General features: G+C 36.7%; 1 protein-coding gene and 1 long non-coding RNA gene across 6 annotated transcripts in view; both read right to left on the bottom strand.

The window, feature by feature from the left end:
* LOC133280260 (uncharacterized) overlaps positions 1–22746 on the bottom strand; it is a 613335-nt gene that overhangs the window by 6132 nt on the left and 584457 nt on the right. The window lies entirely within an intron of this gene.
* The window catches only part of ASB5 (ankyrin repeat and SOCS box containing 5), a 29816-nt gene that overhangs the window by 5026 nt on the left and 2044 nt on the right, over positions 1–22746 (bottom strand). For 2 of the 5 annotated variants that reach the window (XM_061474740.1, XM_061474749.1), the window contains exons 3-4: positions 2011–2090; positions 1010–1117 (exon numbers count right to left, since the gene is read on the bottom strand). In XM_061474740.1, the coding sequence (XP_061330724.1) occupies positions 1010–1117; positions 2011–2090 (188 nt within the window). Of the gene's footprint in view, positions 1–1009; positions 1118–2010; positions 2091–5252; positions 5321–10783; positions 11076–22746 lie in introns of those variants that run through there. The other 3 variants (XM_061474772.1, XM_061474766.1, XM_061474757.1) reach the window with 3 other exon arrangements.

Below are 22746 nucleotides of genomic sequence, written 5' to 3'. Positions count from 1 at the left end.
GGAAACAAAGCTGGTAGTACAGGCTTGCTGATTTAATACCAACCTCATCACCTCACTGGTTAACCAAATATTCACAGTGTGGGAGAATGAGGGGAGAAACTAGGCAGACTTGTGAGGGCTAATCATACTAAAAGAGGGAGCACAGGTATTAGGAGAGGACTCCTTCCAGGGTTCTGGCATATCCTCTTCCACACAACACCCAAACCCACCAAAACAATTAAAAGTACTAAAAAAATTCAGATAGAAAAATTATATTTGTTCTTATAGTTTTGTCCATAGGATCTCTAGGTTTATGTCTTTAGAATCCTCGTGCTAGCTGAGGTGAAGAGGAATTGGGTTTGGAAACATCTATGTATGTTTTCTCTTTTTTGTCTTCTGTAATAACAAATATAATCTACATGGTTCTCAAAACTGAATTTTAAGGACAATAAATATTTCCATCACAAAGCTCAGAGATTTGGTAAACTATGCATATGAACTGCAGTGTCAGCAGAGATTGTAGGAAGGTGGTCTCTAAGGTCCCATAAAGTTTTGGGATAACAGAAAGACAGCCTGTGTCAGGAGCACAGAAAAGATCCTGTGCCTTTTTGTACTCAGACCAAAGAACTGTAAAAGAGCACAAGTGCAGTGTAACAAAAAGACATTCTGGAGACTAAAAGATTAAAAGGGCAATGTTCTGGAAGCCACTCAAAGCCAGAAGAAACCAGAAGAGGAGAGGGATGCATTCCATAGTTACAAAGGAAATAATGTAATGAAATTCAAACAAATAAGGCTAGTGACATGCTGCTAGCAGATGCTCTCCAGTTTGTTACTTGTCTTAGTGTCTGCCCATCACTTTCCTTTGCTAGCTTTCAGATGGCAGTTTATTGTAATTAAATGAGATCAATGCAATCAATAGGGTGAGCAGAGAGAAATACCAATTAAAATAAAATACAAATCACAGAATATATCCTTCTCAGTTAAATCAAGGTTAGCACTGGACTCCATATACAAAATCAAGCCTTCTTACATTTGCTCCTGCTTCAAGAAGGATTCTTGCACATCCTACATGGTCTCCCAGGCAGGCTTCATGAAGTGGTGTTACTTGGTCAATTGTTAGCGTGTCAACATTGTACCCCTATACAGGACACGAATGGCATATAAAGATCATAAAAGAGCTGTTCTTGTTCAAATTAATAGTTTACAATAATTACGCTTAAAACTCTACTTGCAATAAATAAATCTTCCGTAAACACAAAAAGAATCACTGTGGGGACAGTGAAACCCTGGAACAGGGGTTCAGAGAGGTTGCTGCATCTCCACTGATGGCGATCTTTAAAACTCAACAAGGCCCTGAGTCTAAACTGTCCTGTGATTCTATGATTCTCCAACTTAAAAGTCTGAACTATCTAAAGCCATGAATTTAGCAAGGAAAATATGTTTTGGACTGATAAAATCACCAAGCCCTTGAAATTTTCTGCAGTAGACGTTTGATTCTTAAGAACTAATAGTTGTATCTATTGGCTTTTATCAAATGTATTCCATAGTATATTTTTTTAGTATTGCAGTAGATAATATGACAATAATAGCATAAGTATAGTGTTTCATAGTCCCTCCCTTTGCATTAAAAATATATATTTTTAAGTCACAGCTGTGCAGAACCCAGAATGTTTCAGTGATTCTTCCCCTCAGCAAGTATCTTCCTGGCCAGCTCTATTTACCTTAGGGATTAACGCAGTAGAACCGCATTAACTTATACCATGCAAGAGGGGAAGATTGATATGAATTTAGATACAGCTTTGGTAAGTTTTGTTGGTTTTTTTTTTAGGGGAGAGAGAAGTTCTAAAACATACAGAGAAAATATTTTAAATTTTAACTTGTATCTTATCACATAAAAAATTCTTAAATGTGTATTGCTCTGCAAAATTCAAGTGAACAAACCAAAGGAAAGCATACTCAGTCTGCATTAAAAATCTATGAGAGACAAAGTAACATTAAAAATGAAAGCAATTTTAAGAACATGGCCTTCACCTGTGACAATAAAGTCTTTAGAGAAAGAAGACGTCCTTGACTGGCTGCCTCATGCAGAGGTGAGCGATCTGCCCAAGAACCTATATGACAACAACATTTATTGAGTAAACCATATGAATTAAGAAGATTTTGAAATGCATAAAGCAAAGCAAAAAAAAATAAAAAAAATGCATAGAATAAAGACAACTGTCCAATGAAATGATTTTTCCCCTTTAGAGACTCTAATTCAAATGATCAGTTTCTAGACAATAAAAACTGATCTGTTATTAACTGTAAACACCTCTAATAAATGATTATGTGTTGCAGACAACAAAATATTTACATACTGATTTCATTAGTCTGATTTAATAAATCCATCAACTACCATGTTTCCCATCTCTCACTTCTATTTTTGTTCCTTTAAAAAATTAATATAATTTATTTTTGCAGCTGGCATATAGAAATTTATAGACTTTAGCAAACTGATATTTGGACCTAAACTAGACATAAACCTGCCTAAAAAGTCCTGAAAAGGTTGATGCATATGAAAGTCAATACTGAAATCCTCACGTATGAGATTATTCTGCAGCTACTACGCAAGTGCAAGGAAAGAAGTACAGTGAGAATCACTCTAAAAAATGGCTATAGTAGAAATCAGTCTAAGTCCTCATTCCAATTGGCTATTAGAACTAAAAAGTCAGATATGCTTAATGTAAAGATTTGGCATTTATTTTCATTTTCTTATCACCCACAAAAAAGAAGGGGGGGGAGGAGGGAAGTAAGAAACCCAACAACAACCCCACCTTACCCACACATATCTGCCTTTAACTCCCAACCCAGGTCCCACGGTCGTCCCATGGCTGCTGGTGAAGAACCTGTCCTTTCCTCTAGAAGATGGGCCACTGACAGGTTCCTTCTAGCCAGACATGGTTGCAGACCCAGCTGATACCACTTTATTGTATGAATGTTGCAGATCAGATTTTGAGAGATTGTGCAAGGAAGAACCATCTTCAAAATATATTATGAATTACCAGTATTTATTCCTGTGAGAAGAAAATCACTGGAACTCTAAAAAAATGCTAATGCAATCACTCACGTGAGATATATCAATCCCCCAAAAAATCCCTGCACAAAGGTAGAGAGAGCTAAGTAAAATGAATTGGTAACCACAGCAGATAAACCTCTAATGCATAAAGGCGTTTGACCTTGTTGCAAAGCCAGTTACTGCAATTTGGTGACAAGGTGATGAATTTTAAATGAGAAGGCTATTGCTCAATCACTGGCTATCATCCCTCTAAGCTGTAAGGTAACTATTCACTAGAAATACACCATTTCCATTCCCTTTTGGACCCCTTCTGTCCACTGGCCTGTTTCAGAAAGGACACTTTTGGTTACAATAAACAGCTCCCTCAAATGACAGAAAAGATTAAAACTGCTCAACCTGAAAAGAAATTGGGGCACAGTTAAAGCCCGTGAAATAGTGCACAATATGGAAATCGAGATAAAACCTCAGCTTTCCTAGAGGCGTTAATGAATGAAACTAAAACTTACTCAGATGTAAGACTGTATCTCCTCACGGAACACATAACTACACTGTGGAGCTCAGCACTACTGGGTGCTATTCAGATCAAAAAATATAGCAAAAGCACTGCTGAGTATTAAAATTATCCTAAAACTATATAAAGCTGATCACAGATGTTAAAAAATGCAGCAAATTAAAAATTTGTAAACTTGATCTTAAAAATGCATGGAGATTTCTATTCTGTCAGAGTATCCAGTATCTGTGAGGGTCCTTCACAGGCAACATCCAGCTTCCAATACCACCAGAATTATTTGCATTAAACTCTGACATTATTTCCTATACTTTTTACTTAAGGTTTACTAAATGTAATATTTTGCAATTCTTACTGTTAGTCAGAATAACAGCTAAAAAAAACTGTAAGCAAAAGTGACTGGGATTTTAAGGGTATTATACTACAAAACCTGACCTCAGAAATCTGAAAGTGACCCAATTTTGACAACACATCAGTATTTTCTCTGTCGTCCCAATCTAAGCTAAGATACATTAATCCTACTGTAGGCTAGTTGCGTGCAATCACTATAAGAATTTTGACCAATGTCTTCCTTCTTACTAGTATGTGAACCAGCACTCAAGTTTTTTTAATTCCACTTAATTAGATCCATTAAGTTCTTCTGCTGGCAGCTGCAAAGAGTTCCTCAAAAATAACGATAGCTGTATTTAGAGGCTGCGTTTGTAATTTTGTCACCCTGTCTCTATAGATGAGAACTTCTCTCTTGACAGTTTATCCTACTCCTAAATTAACAGGCAAAAAAAAGGACACTTTGTTATAAAGAAAAACATCTAATAAAATTGCAAATGTCATGAGGTTTTTATGCCCATAAATACAATACAGTTTTGTAGCTGTTTGTAACTCTAAACAGAACAAATGTGCAGGTACAATCTGAAAGCAATGTTTTCCACCTTTCTTCCCTTCACCTCTTTCCCTCTTGGATCGCTCAGAAGAGTGTCTGTTAATGTCATTACTCCGGTGACATTTGAGATCAATCAAGTGATGCCAGATACCACCGTGAGCTCTATTTTGCACCTAGGCCCACTTTATAACCCTGTCTTCATGTAGAGACATCCGGCAGCTAGCTGTTTCTGCTAAATCCATTAAATACAAAAGGCCTGTATCATCTCTACTAGAAATAAAATCTACAACCAAAATGCTACAGAAATATTTTCTGCAAACCCAGTTTGGAAAAAAAAAACCCTCACATTCCACCTGGATTTATCAATAAACAGTAATTCATCATTAAATACCATAGGAACAAGAATATGTGCAAAATAAATACGCATCATAAACAAACATCAAAGGTGTCTTAAATTTTTTGTCTAGATTGCTGCCTCCTGCTAATCTACAAACTTGCTATGTCTCTCACTTAGAGAGCATTAATAAGAACATAAACAAGGACAGTTTTTCATTCATTGTTGTCTGTAACAGCAGTCTTGGCAAACATGATCTATTCCGAAACTGTTAATGCATTAATTCCCTACTGAAGTTGTCTATGACTTGCTGACTACAAAGTATCTCTAACTATATATAGATAGAAGTCACATTAGTTCCAAGTTCTCTGGTGTAAAGTTTACCAGGAAGGGCAGCCTACATTGCTTTGTAAACACTAACAAGAAAGAATAAATACATTCACTGTATTAACAGGTGAAGTTAAAAACAAATAAATTACAAAGTATCATACAATACCTAAGTCTCCATCTCCCCATGGCACTTCCAGCCAATTGCAATTATAAATCCTACTCATTTCTTTCAATCTGGAAAATAAAAAAACAAACATCTGTTCTTGCTAGTTGGGCCTGTTCACTCCAGCTATGTTTGGAAGGAGATCAGCAGCTCACTGTAACACGAACTTGCACCCTTCAGTAAACACAGCTTCGAAGATACGCGCATAAACAAGTTGCCGGTTACTTTTCTTATGCTGAAGGACTGCAGTCCTTTTCATTTATTTTCACATTTCATTTTGTAATATAACAACTTTTCATAGTGCCAGTATCTGTGCGTTTGCCTTCCAAGAGAGACGGACTGGAATTTCAACACAAGAGAAACTCACAGTTAAATCAAGAGAACCTTGAGGTGAATAAGAACTGCAGGACAAACTCCCTCCTTTTAACCTCGTGCAAGGAGATAAATAGTTTTGTATCCTCAAAAATCAGTGCTAGTACACAAATTTGTAAGGGAAGCACTGCCAAATGTTCATGTTATTTTACTACTTACTCATAACATACTTAGAAAAGAAACACACACAGATATTCTGAACGTATCCCAAATGCTATTTAATTTGTATGCTGAACTGTGTTTTTCTTTCAGCAGCTCACTATTGCCTCAGTCATTTTCTAAACAATTCTTTGATTACTAAACCGGGGGTCTGATAAACATTCACAGCAGTGAAAATCCCCAAAACGTGGATTTTTAATTCTGACTTTGATCCATTTCTAAGTCATTATTTTCTTCATGTTTTCCCACAGACTTCATTTCTTTACATCTACCTGCTATTATTTTTCGTTCCTGTAGTTATGATCATAATAGTTAAATATTAAGTAGAAATACATTTTTGTAGAAGTCCTTCACTCCATTTATGATGTCCTTTTGGGTTTTATTTCTAAAAATTTGTGTAGTCTTAAACAAGCAAACAGAAAAACCAAACCAAAGCAAAGCAAACCCCACCCCAGTATAAAAAGTATATTAAAAGAATTAAAAATGTGATTTTTGAAGGAAGGAAGACTGGAAATGAGTGAAAGGCTCCTCCCTGACTTGAGTAGGAGAAGATTCATGCCAAAGCTCATCATTTCAGAAAAATACTCCATAAAGGTAAATAGATGCTGTCCCAGCCCTCAGAAAAAGCAGTATCAGAGAAAAACTGAAAATAGAATCCTGCCACAGTCGTGTACTGGGAGATGAGAAACACAAACTATTTTGGAAGTGTTGTAGCTAACATTCATTTCTGCAAATCCAACAAATGCTATGCATAAGTTCATTACTGCTCCCTTTTATTCCTTAAGATGTATTTTGAGTGTTTCAGTTTGTGGCAACTGAAGCAACAGACAGGATCAATAACTAGAACAGAAAAACTCTAACATTATAGCCCCATGATCAGTGGTCTCACGTCAGTTATTAAAACTGCCTGATATTTCGTATATGGAATTAAGTTCTAACAGATTTTTAGTGTGGAACTAAAACTTTAGCCATTTCTCTAATGCCCAAACAGGATAAAGAAGAGTGTCAACTACTTAATTGATATTTGATGTTAAAAAGCAATTCTAAAGAATCTTAAGTCAAGGATTTAAAAGTTAAGAATGCATCTTTGGTGCTTAAATACTGTGATTAAATATGAACATTAAAACAAGCCACTTCTATTTAACAAAGGAAATTCCAGCAATCATCAACATTGAAGAACTTCAAAAGAATCCCAATTTAGTCTAGAGACGATTAAAACTTGTCTAAGGGAGAAGATACAGTTCAAGTGGCATTGAAATACTTCATTTCAATATTTAAAAAAATCTTTGTTTTCATTTGACTACAAATTACATAACAATAAATAAATATATACAGATAATATACACATGCAAAGAAAACCAACCTTTATTAGTTCAAAACAATTTTCCTTCCATTGTTTCCTATCATGTAGACTTTCAAAATGTGGGGATTTCATTCCAAATGCAAATGCCAATTATATCCTGCTCTTGAAAACCATATAAACCATTTCTACCTTCCTACACAGTTCTGCTTGTGGTGCACCCATATTATGTGACCACACAGTGGTTTTGCCATTCCACTGTTTATTCAACGAGTGATTTAGCATTCCAACTATATTTTACCTCCATATCTAATAGGATCTCTTGTTTTTTGAGACATGCTATCCAAATTATAAACTGACTATAACATTGTTAACTTTATGTTAACGGTATTCTCCCGATAGCAAAGAATACTTCAAAACCCTTGCTGAATCGATCTTCATAACGTCATCCATTCCTGCTATTTTATAACTAAGGAACCAAAAGACAGAGAGTTTTAATGCTAAAATTGTAAGACCAATCTAATAGCTTATTTTTGTCAGAGTAGTTAGGCCTTAGAGTGTACACTGAAAGCACAGTTTAATTATGGTTATGAGACCTTTGAGCTTCTGAAATTTTAACCTTAGATAATAATAACCATGATCAGTCAAGAAACTTTCAGGTTAGGTGATTGGTCTTAAAACACACAGGTGCTACAGCGAAGACAAGAATAGAATTTGCTTTTAAGGACATTAAAATGTTAACCGTTTTTCCTTACCATTCACTACAGGCCTTCTAAACTTTACAACATACAGGAAAATATAGGGTGCAATTTTCTGAGTATAAAGTGATTGCATTCTCAGCAGATCATCCATCTTGCACATCAAAGAAAGAAGGGGCTTTGTGGAAAAGTACAGCATGTGACTGTGTTGTCAAATACTGAGGGTGACTGAGCATTGGAATAGGCTGCCCAGAGAGGTTTGTGGAGTCTCCTTCCCTGGAGATACTCAAGAACTTTCTGAACACAATCCTGAATAATGTGCTCTGGATGACCCTGCTTGAGCAGGGAGGTTGGACTAGATGATCTCTCTTGGTCCCTTCCAGCCTTGACCATTCTATGATTCTGGGATAATGTATCAGAGGGTCAAATCAGTGTGGCACAGGCAGTGTTACTTTTAACAATTCCTAAATTTTGAGTGCTTTGGCATTGCAATTTAACATACTTTTCACACAGAGACATGAGTCACTAAACTGTATTAAAAATTCTAAAAAATCACAGCAGCAGTATCCAAATATAGCTCACTTGGCTCCTGACAGAAGCAACATTATCCTACGTGAAGGCACTGGCAATGATGATGGCAGCTGTGCCAGGCTTTGCACACACAGAAGGAAGTGTATCAACCCCTTCTCCCATCACATGAAAGCATAGCCACAACTGCCCTGGTCCGTTGCTCATGAACAGTTTGGTTTTGCCATCTTCTTGAAGGCTCAGCAACTGGATGGATAATTTTCTAGTTGAAAGTAGCTCGCAAGCTCTGTGTGCCAGGGGTAGAGTGACAAGTACAAAATCACATCAACCTCTAAATCCAGTGATCTGGATCCACATCAGATTTGATTTGAGTGCACGGAGCAGGTGGTACTACTCTTAGGCTGTTATTATTTCCTTGAACAAGTCACAAAAACAGTAAGGGTTTTTAAGTAGTCTTCCCAAATAGAAAGTGACAGAAAAGGCATACGAACATTCTGAGCTGAGTCCAGATTCTGGAGAACTTCTGCCTGGAATAATTTTGCTCGTCAAAGGCAGTCTCAGCCTTAATCCAGACTGCAAGCAATATTCCCCTAGCAGTGCTCAAAATTCTTAGTATTTTCCCAGCCTGCTGGAAAGTGAATGCAGCACATGACCTAAACCCTAGCCTTAAAAGCAGAATCCAGCTGGGCAGCAAACTTGGGCCTAGTGTGCTGACTTTTGCCACATGCAGGAGACTTTGGTAAACTAGCGGGGCTGTGGACCCTCAAGCCAGTAGGCTGAAGGCCATTCCCTAGCATGACTCTATCTTTTCACCCCTCTACCAAATCTTATCATGACATATCCCACCTCCTGCATCACTTTTAGTCCATTTTCCAATCTGCATATTTAATTACATGATGCATTGCAGTATGACTTTGCTCTGCAAGGGTGGCTGAAGAATAAAGTCAGGTTTGGATACTTCCATGGATGGGAACAGAGAGGGAAGAACAGAGCATCCTTCAGATTTGATATTAGATATACTTGCTATTCAAGTGAACTGCAAGAACCAGAAGCCTCAACTGCAACAAAAGCCTCTCAGTACTTACTTCAAAGATGTCCATCAATAAATATATATACACCCAGCTTGGCAATCACAAAGAGGCTGTAAGTAGCTGCACTGAGCTGAGATGGATTCTTCGGGAAAAATTACTTTCCATATTTTACTGTGATTTTCAAAATATCAAAACTTGAATTTGGCTATTTCTTCATAAGAATGGCAAAAGAGGCTAACCCTGAAGCGTATCGAGGAGGACTAGTGTTAACATTGATAAACTTTTGTATTTCTTTTCTGTCCAAGGGAGAATGTCCTAGTTTTTTTGGTAACTACTGACCTAACTAGCTTAAATGTTCAAAACCAGAAATTGCTATAGATCAGGAAATCTGTAACAGCAAACAGTGTGAGGGCAAAAGATACACTGCGTATTAAAACATTCAAACAGCTACTTGTGAAGCTATGGTAACTGTTGCTTAAGTTCTTGAATTTTGCTTAATTCTAAAACTGGCAGTGCTGGAAATTAGCAAAGGTATTTTAAGAATACCTCTGATTCCTGTAGCATACAGCTATGGTTTACACGGTAAATTCATAAATATTTTTATGTACAATATATCAAATCTCCCTTTCCTTGACTATTTTTACATCTCCAGGTTTTAATTTGACATCTTATTATCACGGGTTTCTTTCTTTTTTTTTCTTCACTCTCAGCCTTATAAGATCAATGTAAATGGGAATTATGATGACTTATATGAATAATTATGATTTAAACATTCCTACTACTCTTGCAATTGCTCATGGCCTCCTTTTACACATTTGTGTTATGAAAAATATAGGAAAATATGACACAGACAATCACAGTCCAAAACACTTGTTTTATAATAGTGTTTGTTCCTCGTGGCTGAAAAACCTGTGTCCAGCAACTTAAATGCCTCCTAAGCACTTCTCTATGCAAACCTTTACAATTTTATCTTTGGTTTTAGTATCCTAGCAAATTACAAGTTCTGTCACCTGTAGTTCCTCCATTGTCTCCTATTTCAGCTACCCATACACTTCACATATGAAGTTATATGTAAAGTTTACTCCTCCCCCTCCTTTCCTTCCCCGGTTACTTGCTGTAAACAATTACCCCTCAGTATCCAGTTACCTTGTGACAGGACAGCAAAAGTCAGGGTAAGTCAAGCCTTAAACACTTGCATAAAACAAATAGGGCAGATAAACAAGAAAAGGTATTTTAGATCAGCTGATAAGAGCGCAGAACAGACTAAAATAGCTTCAACACCCTTGTGTTAACCCATGCAAGACAATAAAGTGCCACTAACATAAGCATGCATTTATATTACAGCTAAGAAAAAAAACCAAAAAACAGTTTAGAGCTAGAATATCACAAATTGGGTCAGCTTAGCATATTTCAGTACACGGTTGCTGAAATGGCTGCTATACTAACCTTGGCTGGTCAGAATACCCCAGCTAGCTTTTCGTTTCGCAGGACACTCCCCTATACATTCTAGACGTCTTTTGGGGAGATTCTGGCTCCTCTGAACAGCAGTGCTTGTTGTCATTATTTGTTTCTCGAGGAAAGCCTGTCTGTCATTGGTGCAGGTACTCTGGTCTGACGAGCACTGCCAAAGGGATTTCTACTACCTCTTTTCCTCCTTTCGGTTTTTCACAAAGGATCTTGCTGTACTTACTGTAGAATGGCTACAACACTGAAATCCATTCAGTAACATTTACTAGCTTGGACTAGTGACTACGTAGTGGGGGAAGGGAAAGACTGCTCTAGCATTTTCTATTTTTAAAACAGAGAAAGAATCAGCTTAGCTACAGCATGAGTCTTAACTATTTACATGATTTAAATGGAAAGAAGGTGTTAATTTTTTAACAATATAACCAAAAAAAGGAAACAGATACTTAAAGCATAAGTATTCAATGCTTTGTTGTTTGAATAATAGGCAACCTAAACCAGAAAAACTAAAGCTGCATTCTCAAACTGTCAATTCTTTTAGTAATAGAAACAGCAATTATTAATGCATCAAGCTTTGCTCATGTGTAATTTGCAGTCAAGAGAGATTCTGGAGTTCAGAAGTATCCATGAAACTATGAAGCACTTCCAATTTTTTCTTTTTGAATTTTTTGTTTGGTTGGTTGGTTTGTAGGTTTTTTGTTGTTGTTTGGTTGTTTTGGGTCGGTTGGGGCTTTTTTTTTTTTTAAATAGGGGACAAGGTATCCTACAGATGTCAACTACAAAATAAAACCTGAATAAGCAAAAGCATGGTTTGACTCGCAAAATAAAAGATTTCACTGGTTCTTTGAAAGTCTGATCCCATTATGAAAGTAAGGCTGTAGTCTTGTCAAAAGAAGCACAAGTCGATACTATCTAAATAATAACAAAAACAAATGGGAGGGTTTTTGGAGTTTTTTGGTGGGTTTTTGGCAGCTTCTTGGTTGTTTTTTTTTGTTACTGTGTATCATGCAACAGAAATCTGCAAGGAGAAGCAATCTGTAAAATTCCAAATGCATAAAAAGGACAGCGATTTGTCTGTACTAATAACATGCCAAGATGCTGGCTTTACCACTTCTAGTATCTATTTCCTCCCTATCCTACTGATATAAAAACTAGCAATTTGCAAACTTTTAAAAAGAAAATTACCATTACAAGGCTTCATTATTGCTACCTCTTGCAGTACCTGACAAAAATTAATCCCTAAGATGTTAACATAATAAACAGGCATTTAATGAAATTTTCTATATCTCTCTTATTTTTCTTTAGGAGAACAATCAGAGGCAGGACTATAGTTAGGTAGGCCAAGGGAAAGAAGGAGGAGCCGCTGCAAATTTCACCTTGAAATTGCAGCACATGAGAACTGCCCCACTGGAACGGTGCTATAGTCTTTACAGAACAGAAGCAGGTGGGCTACTGCTATCCTCGCAAAAGAGAACAAAACTGCACTCTCTCAGGCTTTATATGCTGCTTTAGACAGTTGTTTTCCTCAGTTTTATCTAGCTGAATGAGCCAGGGTATCTCACAGGCTGAAATAAACACTTCTATACACCCAGCAATCAGACTCTGCAAGTAAGTCTTGAACAGAGCTTTTACTAAAGGGCTCATTATAAAAAGGCACATTAAAAATACATTATTTTAATTCTAGAATTATTTGTTAAAATATATGTTTTCATCAAGTAAATAAATATTGGAAAATTAATTAACAGGAAAGCTGACTGCAGATGTCTCTATTAGGGAGGTATCATCATTATTCTCCAGGTGAGAAATAACCAATGACAATTTCTGTGCTTTGCCACAGCTCTGAGGCTCATCTCAGTTTTACAATTCCTTTCCATTTGGAATGGCATCCCAGGACTTCCAGGAGAAGGTGGTGAGGATCAGGATCAAGCAAAAAGCATCTGGCACTGCAGGGCAGGGATTGACAGTGGGCTGGGAAGAAAAGACCTACATGTTTTTGTAGGAGTTTTGTGGGTGAGCTATTCAGCTGAGAATGAAGCTGGGTCCTTCTAGAAGAGTGGTACAAACATGGAAGTAGTTTATACAACTTGCTTCCCACAGATATTCCAGCCCCCCCCCCCCCCCCTTCTCTCACTAGTTTCAGAGATGCGAATTGCAGGCGCAGAAAACCAGCAGACACACAGACAGCTGGCATGGCTTCAAAGAGGAAGACCCCAGGGGAGCCAGCAGCACCCTGTCATTCTCAGCCGCAGAGCTCCATAGGAAGCAGTGAGTTACCAACAGAATCTGCCATCTTCAAGGCAAGAGTACTAGGAAAGTTCCCTCTATTCCATAGAGACTTACCACTCTATTATTAAGTTACTTTGAATACTTTGTAGGACATCAGAATGCAACGTATAAAAATAGGCACACTATCTTTCTTCAGCCTTTAAAGAAGGCAAAGTTTATCCTGTTCAGGACTCTAGAAGCAGCTTTTCACTAAATTCTGCTAGGCACAACCATTCGTCCTCCCCATTAAAAAGTCCTACTAAAGCAGTGTGTAAATAAAAAGGGTATTTAAAAAAAAAAAAAAAAAGCCAGACCAACATCAGAAACCAACTGTAAATGTATTAAAAATATACTCAAAATGTTGATATAAAAAGGGGATGAACAAACAATTAAAATTGTGGAGTAAGACTGAAGAACTCAGTAATTCCATGTTAGAGGTGGAAGTGAAATAGCATGTGGTCGTCCTCAAGTCAGCCATCCATGCACTGAGTTATGTTAGCTGCAATATAAAAATGAGTATCTCTTGACTTCATTAGATAATAAAACTATTAATATTTGCAACTACTTAGACTTGGTATTCACATTCTGTTCTTCAGATTTTACTCTATAGAAGACACTCAGACACTTCCAAAATCTGCCAGAAAACCTATACAGATATCTAAGTTGACATCCAAGTATGCAGAAAGCACAGCAGACCATTATTTCCCCTGCCTGGGCACACAAGCAATTAGGGACAGTATTCAGATTATAGTCACTCATGAAAGCAACACAGCTACCTGCAGAAAAGCAGCCAGAAGAAGGGGTAGACACTACAGTCTGAGAGTAAGGAAATCAGAGGATTTTACTGATGAGTTTGGAATTCTGACTCAATTTAGCAGGCAAGCTTTAAACAAACCACTATGATGTTGCATTTCACTAATAATTTATATTCAACTTTTATAACACAGGGGAAGAGTTGTTAAAGGAAACTTTCAAGTGATTTTCTTCAGAGTAGTCTTAAATTCAGATTTCTATTACAAGAAATGTCAGTACACAGTCAACTTCTCTGTCAGCAAATAGCTCTGAGTTTACAGGGGCAGCAGTTCTTAATAGGTGGGAATGAAAATGCAAAGATATTTTTGTTCCTCCCCTTCAATGGGGAACTTGTTCTATTCTGAAGACTGTTCTTAAGGCAATAAAGATGCAATTGTGACAGCACAAGAAAAGCGTTAAGAAAAACAATAAAAATCCCCCTCTACCCTTCACCTTTCAATATATCATGCAGCCCAATGCAGTACAGTCCAAATTCCAATAACAGCAATTTAACTTTGAAAAAACTGGCCAAAATTGCACTGTTTTCAAATACGAGTGTTTTATGTGCAACCCTGCTCAAGGTAGCCAACTGATGAGCCACATCCCATTCTGTACTTTCAGATTCACTCTGATGACCAGGATTATTATAGGATCACAGTGACTGCACAGAACCTGCCACACTAAATTCTAGAACAGGACTAGGAACTGTCTCTGCCTGCTGATGTAATCCACAGACTACAGCAATGAAGCTAAATGATCAACAGGTTCCTTGGTTCTCAGTGCCAGTACCCCAAGAGTTGCCTGCCATTTGACATTGCCAGAAAAGAACCAGCAGAGATCTTGAATATTTCTCCCTGTAGGAGAAGCCAAGACAAAGGAGGTTTTAGGAATAATTACAGAAACATGGTTACCGACAAAAACAAAACCCTAAAAGGCCACAGTGCCACTATTACATCCCACAGTACCGGCTCAGCACCAGGGAACTTGAATGCACCATAAAAGTACAGGATAAAGCTCTAACAGGACAGGGAAAGGACTGGAACAATTTTAATTTTTTTTAAAACACATTCTTGCATCAAGCCATACTTCATGGCCAATACAATGATTATAAGTCATTAGCAGACAACCAGAAGCTTAGGCATTACCCAAGTGTCACCAAACTCCCCTCTATCCTCCACATCTTGACAAATGCCAGCAAGTATTCAGACATTACTTAAATGGTCATTAGTTATTCAAGCATAAAATGACATTTCTCTATGCCACTGTAAGGACTAAAAAAGCCTATTATACACTCTTGCTCTTTCTAAATACATTGTCATATACCTCTTTTGGCTACGAATAATAATGATAATAATTGCTATTATTATTGTAGCAACAGCATGGATGGCTAGTAATTTTTCTACCTCTTCCCCTGAAATTGTTACAGTTGTTAGGCTTTGTATTCTTGGATGCTGGGAATCAGAATGGAAGGTTGAGATAAGATTTAATATTCTGATATGATAAAGGTTTTGTCTCAGCCCCCACAGAAGTCAAATACGGAACAATGATACATTTACTACATTTCTTGGCTTGTGGATTTGCAATGTGTACCTGCCAGACCTCTTCACGCAGGCAAGCAGCGGTAACACATAATATGTGCTAATACACAGACTAAAGTAAAACAAATCACAGCAGTCATGCTGATGAATCTAGCCAAATCAGTTATTAAGCAGGCCTGGACTTCAGATATTGTCAGAGAAGACAGAAGGCATGAGATCAGCAGTCAGCATGGGAGTGGCATAGAGTACCACAGTGTGAATCTTCAGCCAACTACCGTGAGAGAACAGCCATAGAGATCATATGTACTGCCAAAAAGACTAGATGCAGCAAAGACTAACATCCACTAGTGCAACAGATGCAGCATGCCATAATGGATTTATTAGCGATCAGCCAGCATTGCTGCAATCATGAAGGGAGCTCACTACTTAGGCATGCAATGCATTCCCCCAAAGCCATCATCTAAACCTGGCAGAAGTTCACTCGCTGCTTGCCTGCATTGCAAATGTTTGAGAACATCCCCCACAAGAGAAGAGTGTGAATAGCATAACCCTGTCCATAACAAGTTCATGACTGAGAGAAGGAACATCACCTTCAGAGAGCTATGTTATTTTGGTCTTTCCCTGTTGCCTTACTCCCCACCTCCACAAAAAAAGACCAGTGCAGGTTATATGCTTGAGTTTGCCCCAGTCCAGAAATGGAGTTTCTTAATGGCTTTTCTTTAACAACAGTTGTCTTTAAGGCCTTGCAGTCAGATTGCTCCAGGATAATCTTTCAGTCTTATTGTTATGTACCTTTAAAACTCCAGGTTTTAAGATGCATCAGAGTTCATGTTTCATTTTGTACCTGTTTGTAATTCAAACATTCTTCATTTCATCCAGAAAAATTAAAGAAATAATTTGATGAAGAGGATTTCTATTTAAGAGTGTGCACATCAAGCAAGCCAATAGGACCTAGGCTGGCAACAAGTTAAGGTCCAACTTCAGATAAGATGCATTTCAAGGGCACACGCATAAATTATACTAACTATAAAATACAGCTGTGGAAATGCTATTCTCAAGGAGGTCTTGACATAAAATACAGATAGAAGTTAAAAAAAAAATAACCACAAAGGAACCTACCTCGTAGGATATCTCGGTTCCTTTCAGGGAAGCAAGTATGAAAACAGGCTCCAGCAGATATATTCACTGTAAGTTTCTTTAGCCTTGAAGATTTTCTTTAAAGTAAGGGAAGAATCAATGCTTGTCAACAGAAGTGCTTGGCTTTCATTGATGCAAATAGGTCAGCACTCTGGCCATGCCAGCCTAGTTGCATCAGGTAGCTTTCACCAAACCCCCTTTAAGGTAGATTATAGTCTTCATATCAATGGTTCTGGTATCTTGCTGATATGTGGTGTCATTTGCTTCATTCTAAGCAAGTGTCTTCTTGAGGTATTTATTTTGAAGTACTGGTTTTCTTTGGCAGTTATTTGTCATACTAGGCAAAGTTATTTAGCATATTAAGAGGTGATGAACTGTATCAAAGAAACCCTCCATCTTGAACTTTCAAAAAAGAACATTCACACCATCTTAAGCATTTTTACACCATTAGCTTACGTGCCACATATGAAAAACAAATGCTAAATGTGGTGCCTTACACCAAGTGGTATGGCAAATAGGTATGCCATACAATATTCCTAACATTACTAAATGAATCTCTATTGTATCCAGGAAGCTAGTAGAGGTCTTATATGGCTTTTATTAATAGAACAGTGATCTCTGTGGAATGCAAGTTGAGAAAATGCCTCATGCCTATCTCCCCTACCTAACAACTGTTGCTGAGTGACATTATCAATTGCAACTTGTTAAAACTAAATAATAGGAAAACTTTGCTCTAATCATTCCCTACAGTTCAAAATGTAATCAAGCTTTCCAAACAGTGGATCTCTAACAGTGAAACATAGCATTATTTCCTATTTATGAGTTGTATTTAATGGACCAGTTTCTTGGGTCCACCCAAACAACACTCAATGTACTAGAAAAAGAAGGGAACATAAGGCTTCATACTATTTACAAGCTTCCTACTCCTGAAAGGAGATGGCAACTCCAGTCCTGAACTCCCACAATCCCACAATGGCTTAATTTAGGGTAACTAGGAGTAACTAGCGTACTGAACATTCCTATCATGCCTGGCAAAGGCAGACAGAGCAAAGACAGGTAGCTTAGAACTTGCTGTGTTCATTCAAGAGTAAACTTTTTTAAAAAAGGGTAAAAGAAATCATGCCATGTTCACCCTGCCAGTTCTGCAAAAAAAAAAATAACAGTGTATTTTGAGAATCTATACTCAAATACTACAAATATAAATTCTGTTTTCAAAGAACATTCAAATATTACTTTAAAGCAGTGTAGTTATGCATAAAGTGACATTCTATGAAAATTTTTGCAGTTGACATGATTAAAAAATAAGATATTAAAGGAAATGCATTTTATGTTGTCAGAACTACTTAGCTTGTGCATCAAACTCCAAGTATCTAAGTACATGACTAGTTTGTCATTTACGATATATTAACTTCTGCAAAATGATTCTTTCATAAGAAAGTTCTTCTGTATCACCTTCTGCTTGCAGCTAAAAGCATTTTGACAGTTACTATCAGGTTTAATTCTAATAAAATAGACTTTTTGCCTTATAAAAAGTTTATAAATGAGAACTATATCTTCTTCTATAAAGTCATCTGTATTATCAAACAATGGATTCTTCCATACAAATCAAGCTCTTACCATTAGTCAGTAAAGTTTATATCTTACAGACCCAAAACACATAACAATGAATTAACTCTTAAGATTTGATGCACACACTTTGAAATCACTTCATACCACAGTGCTGTTACCTCATCCTAAAGCAACTGAACTATAAAACTCATCTGAAGGTCCAACTCAGACCTTGTATATACCGAGCACTTTCACAATATGACCAGCAACTTGGTATAGTAGGGAGAATTTAAAGGTTGCTTTTGATCCTCCCGTTTGTATCCAACAACAGCTGTACAAAGGCTGAGTTAGTAACTCTGCACAGGTCTGGAAATACAGTGAGAGAAGTAACCTTACTGTGCAGATCACTGTCACTGCAACTAGACTGCTAAGGAGCTAATTACACCCACAGTTAATTTGCAAGTGAGTTCATTTTTGTAGGTCATTTGGTAGGGCACAGAATTTTAAAATGGAATCAACATATATGTACTGCAATTTTTTCCATAAAGAAATAAATTAATGAAGTGTTGACTTTTCCAAAGTTTCTAGTGTAATGAATAAATACACATTCACTTCAACACAAAAAACAGAAAACCTAGGCACCATAGCCTATTTACAATACAGCTATAGTCCCTGATTGCAAAGCACTTAGCTCTAAACAGCTTATTAGTCCCTTTCAATTCAGTTGGGCAAGTACATACATATGAGTAAGAGTATACAAAATTAGTGCCAAAGTTAAAATTAATCCAGTAAATGGGACCTTTGTAATAGAATGGATCCCTTTTTCTTTACTTCTTTTACAATAATACCACTGACTTCACTGGAAAAAAAAAAAAAAATCAATTCTCATAGTTTATAAAGACATGGGTCTTTAACTTTAAACAAACTTTTACTCCACAGTAAAAACTGTAGAGTTCTGTCCTGAATTGGTGCTTCAGTTTTTTTATATTGTGGATGAAAGGGTACTGTATTTATTTTTATAAAATCAGTTGATGACACTAAACGGCAGATGCTGCAACTGCACAGAGGGAAACAATTCAAAGCAGAACTTGAGCAAAATGGAAAAATTCTCTGATATCAAAAGCACAAAGTTAGCTGAAGGCCAGCACAACATATTATACCTAGGAAAAAGCAAATACATAGTACAGTGACTCTATCTTAACGTGGGTTTTATAAGCTACAGACTGTATCCTTACATACATAGGGTATCACATATATGGCACATGACATGACTGTTCCACTTTTATACAAGTAATAGTTCCACTGATTGCACTAACAAATTCTCAGCTGGAACAGTCTGCTTAACATGAGGAATTAGACTTCAATGAAGAGGCTCATGAACTGCATATGATGAACTGGCACAAGTCCAAAGGAGAGCAACTACAGTAATTGCAGGTCTAGAAAACAAGATTTAGGAGGACAGACTAAGTTAAATCTCTTTTTCTTTATTGTAGAAAAGACACAGTAGATGTAGAAAGACACATGATAATAGCCTTTAAATTGATTACTTTTCATACATGGAGAAAAACTGATAAATATCTTAATCATATTTTATGTATTAGTTTGCAGAAATGAAGTTTTAGGTTAGGTCTTGGGTGGAGTGGGAAGCATTCTAGCAATGAGAACAGCAAAAGCTGTGATTAGTTGCATAAGGACGCTGCAAGAATGATTATTAAGCATTTTAAAAACAGGTTAGCGAAACATTTGCCAGACAACCCATGTATATAAGGATATCCAAATAACCTCTGAAGGTGCCTTTCAGCTGCACACAAGAAAAGTTTTATTCATACTTCCTCTCCATAAACAACTCAATGTGACTTATAATCAATAGAGCTTTTATAAACTTTTGTGGTCTTAGTTGATGCTGAACACTGATCTAGCTCTTATATTTCAATGCCACATACACAGTATAATAATTTCTAATTAATTATTGGGACATTATCCCTATCTAGCTATTCACATACATATGAAATGAAAGGATAGATTTAACACAGTGAATTGGTGACTATCCAAACTGGAGAGAAAATACTCCTGAAATATTAAGGAACAAAATATGACCTGTCTCACTACTAACATGTAGCTTCAAAAACACATTAGGCAGATGACACAGATAAAACTGTCTCCTTGTATTCAACAGAGAACAAGACACAAAACAAAGTCAGCCATGAAATGTGTAATTTATACAGGCTTTGTAAAAGGAAGGCTTCTTTTAACTCAAGAGCTAAATTCAGTAAACATAAAATAATGCCTGTTCCTAGTAGCACGTTATTTCCAAAGGCTCTTCTTCAAAACTACATCCTAACTCCATCCTAACCAAGCCCTTACAACAACAACATGTAATTTTGTATTATTACCAGCAAACTGAAAATACCAGCACTGACTTTTAAGAGTATGTAATCAGGTTATAACTAGAAAATTAAAACTAACATTTCCTCTAATTTTAATTACTTCTTGGAACACTATAAACTTCTATTAGGCAATGATAAGCTAATTTTCTGTTTTGTTTCTTTTTTTTCTACTCAGGCACCTCTCTTGCTTAAGAAAAAACAGAACAGGAACACTAATTAGGAGGATACTCAGTATTTAATTTTATTATTTAATGTTTCAAGCTGCAGCTTCACATTAGTTATTACACATCTTCTAGCTATTACTTTGAACAGGACACTTTGTTGCATGGTATCGTATAAACTCTACTGAGGTATCTCTGTACTGTATTTCACAAACATAAACAAACCAAATCCCACAACAGGATGCGAGTTAAGACAGTAACATGCCTCCTTCTATAAACACAGAACAAAGGTATAGAGAAAATGGGATAAAATAGTAATTTTGAAGAGAGGTATCTGCATCCCAAAGAGCAAAGACTGGTCTTGTTAATAACAACAAATGACTGAATTTGCAGATTATGTAACATTAGCTAAACATGTGCTTAGAACTGTTACAATACCAGACCCAAACACTACAAATTGGGCAGTGAAATGTTAAGACACACGGGTGTCTAGTTGTAAAAAGTACAGTTTAAGAGCAAAATAGTTGCATCAACTATTTCCTTTTAATAAACAAAGCAGAAAACAAAAAAAACTCTACCATAAATTTAAGCCTTGAAATCAGTATAAATCTCTGCTACCTGAGCAGAAACAGTAACCAGTAAGAGTGATAGATTTTCATCTTTTGCATAGGCTAACTACTAGAACGCTGAATATACATTTATTTAGATATAATAGTTCAGATATTTGACAAATGACCAATCCAAAATCTCCTGGATTTAGCAACAAGTAACACTGTAGACAGATGATTTTACTTTCCAACTTGAAGTGTTGGATGTGATTTTGTTATTCTTTTTCCTCTGTTTTTTCCCCAGCCTTTTTCCTTCCTTACTCAGATACTGCATCAGCCTTCCCAGAATGAGCTGCCCAGCAACATCTGTCAAAAAGTTCTTGATTCCAAGCAAGGGCTACCACATTCTCTATATTTCTGACAATGGGATAAACAGTCCTTCCCATCCTACTCTAGTGAATACATACATGCAACTCTACATGCATATATATGTGTACATTTACTCACATGCAAGCATACTGCTTAACAGCTCAAATGGTGTCATTAACATACTCGGATGTAAAACTCCTAGGTTTCTGAACTTTCTCTCTGAACTTGTCAGGGAACACATGTTAAAAACCTACCTTGAGTAAATATTCTGGAAAGCACGTTAATTCCTGCCTTAGGATGTAAGTCTCTCTGGTTTGCAAATTTAAACACATACACACAAAATGTCTAGCTTTTGTCACTGAAGAGTGAAAATATCTTTAGGTTTGAAACAGTTTCTGGCTCCTTTCTATAGTTTCTCTATTTACATTTAACTTGGATTACTTCTTCTTGCTCATGGTAGCTACGGATGAGTGGTGAAGGCGATAAGAGGCAAGACAAGTCTTCCTGTTCCATCACCGAACTGAAATTTGATGTTATCCCGTAATAAAGGGAACAACAATAAAGACAAGTGAGGCAGCAGGGATCCCAAGCTGAGCAAAACCGTGGCTCACTCATGCACTAGGATATCACAACTGAGAAGAGAGATTTCTGTGTTCTGTTAGCCAGAAAAAGAATTGAATGAAAACGGTACTGCCTCACCACAGATGAGCTTTGGGGAACACCCATACTCAGCTCTGCCAAAATTCTGCTTGATCAAACAGAAAGAGGAATCTTAACAAGAGCTTTCAACCAAGTAAAATTTGATGGATTTCCACACAGAGGCCCAAAAGCTCACTCTGACAAACAGTAAATAAGCTTCCTGATATGAGCCAAGACACTCACTTATTCAAAGTACAGAAGGACTGTATCTTCTCAAACAAATTATTATAAGAACATTTTAACTTTTAGAAGAAATTGGGAAAAACTCTTAAATTGAAAGTATCTGGCAATCTTAAATATAGATATTTTAAGTTTAAGGCCTCTCTCCTAACAGACATTGGCTGTATACTGCAGTTTTATTCTGAACCTAATATTAACCTGAAAAAAAAAAAGGAGAAAAGGAAAAAAAAAACCTTAAATAATCTGGCAACAGATTGTTAAGAAACAGAACTACAGAGAAAAAAACAAGTCACACATATCATTTGACAAACTGAATATAAA

Source organism: Pezoporus flaviventris, unplaced genomic scaffold (genome assembly GCF_033815535.1).
Source record: "Pezoporus flaviventris isolate CSIRO_AGI_PZ_B2104156 unplaced genomic scaffold, CSIRO_AGI_Pfla_v1 ptg000002l, whole genome shotgun sequence".
NCBI classification, from domain to species: Eukaryota; Metazoa; Chordata; class Aves; order Psittaciformes; family Psittacidae; genus Pezoporus; species Pezoporus flaviventris.
This window is presented reverse-complemented; position numbering and strand designations above follow the sequence as displayed.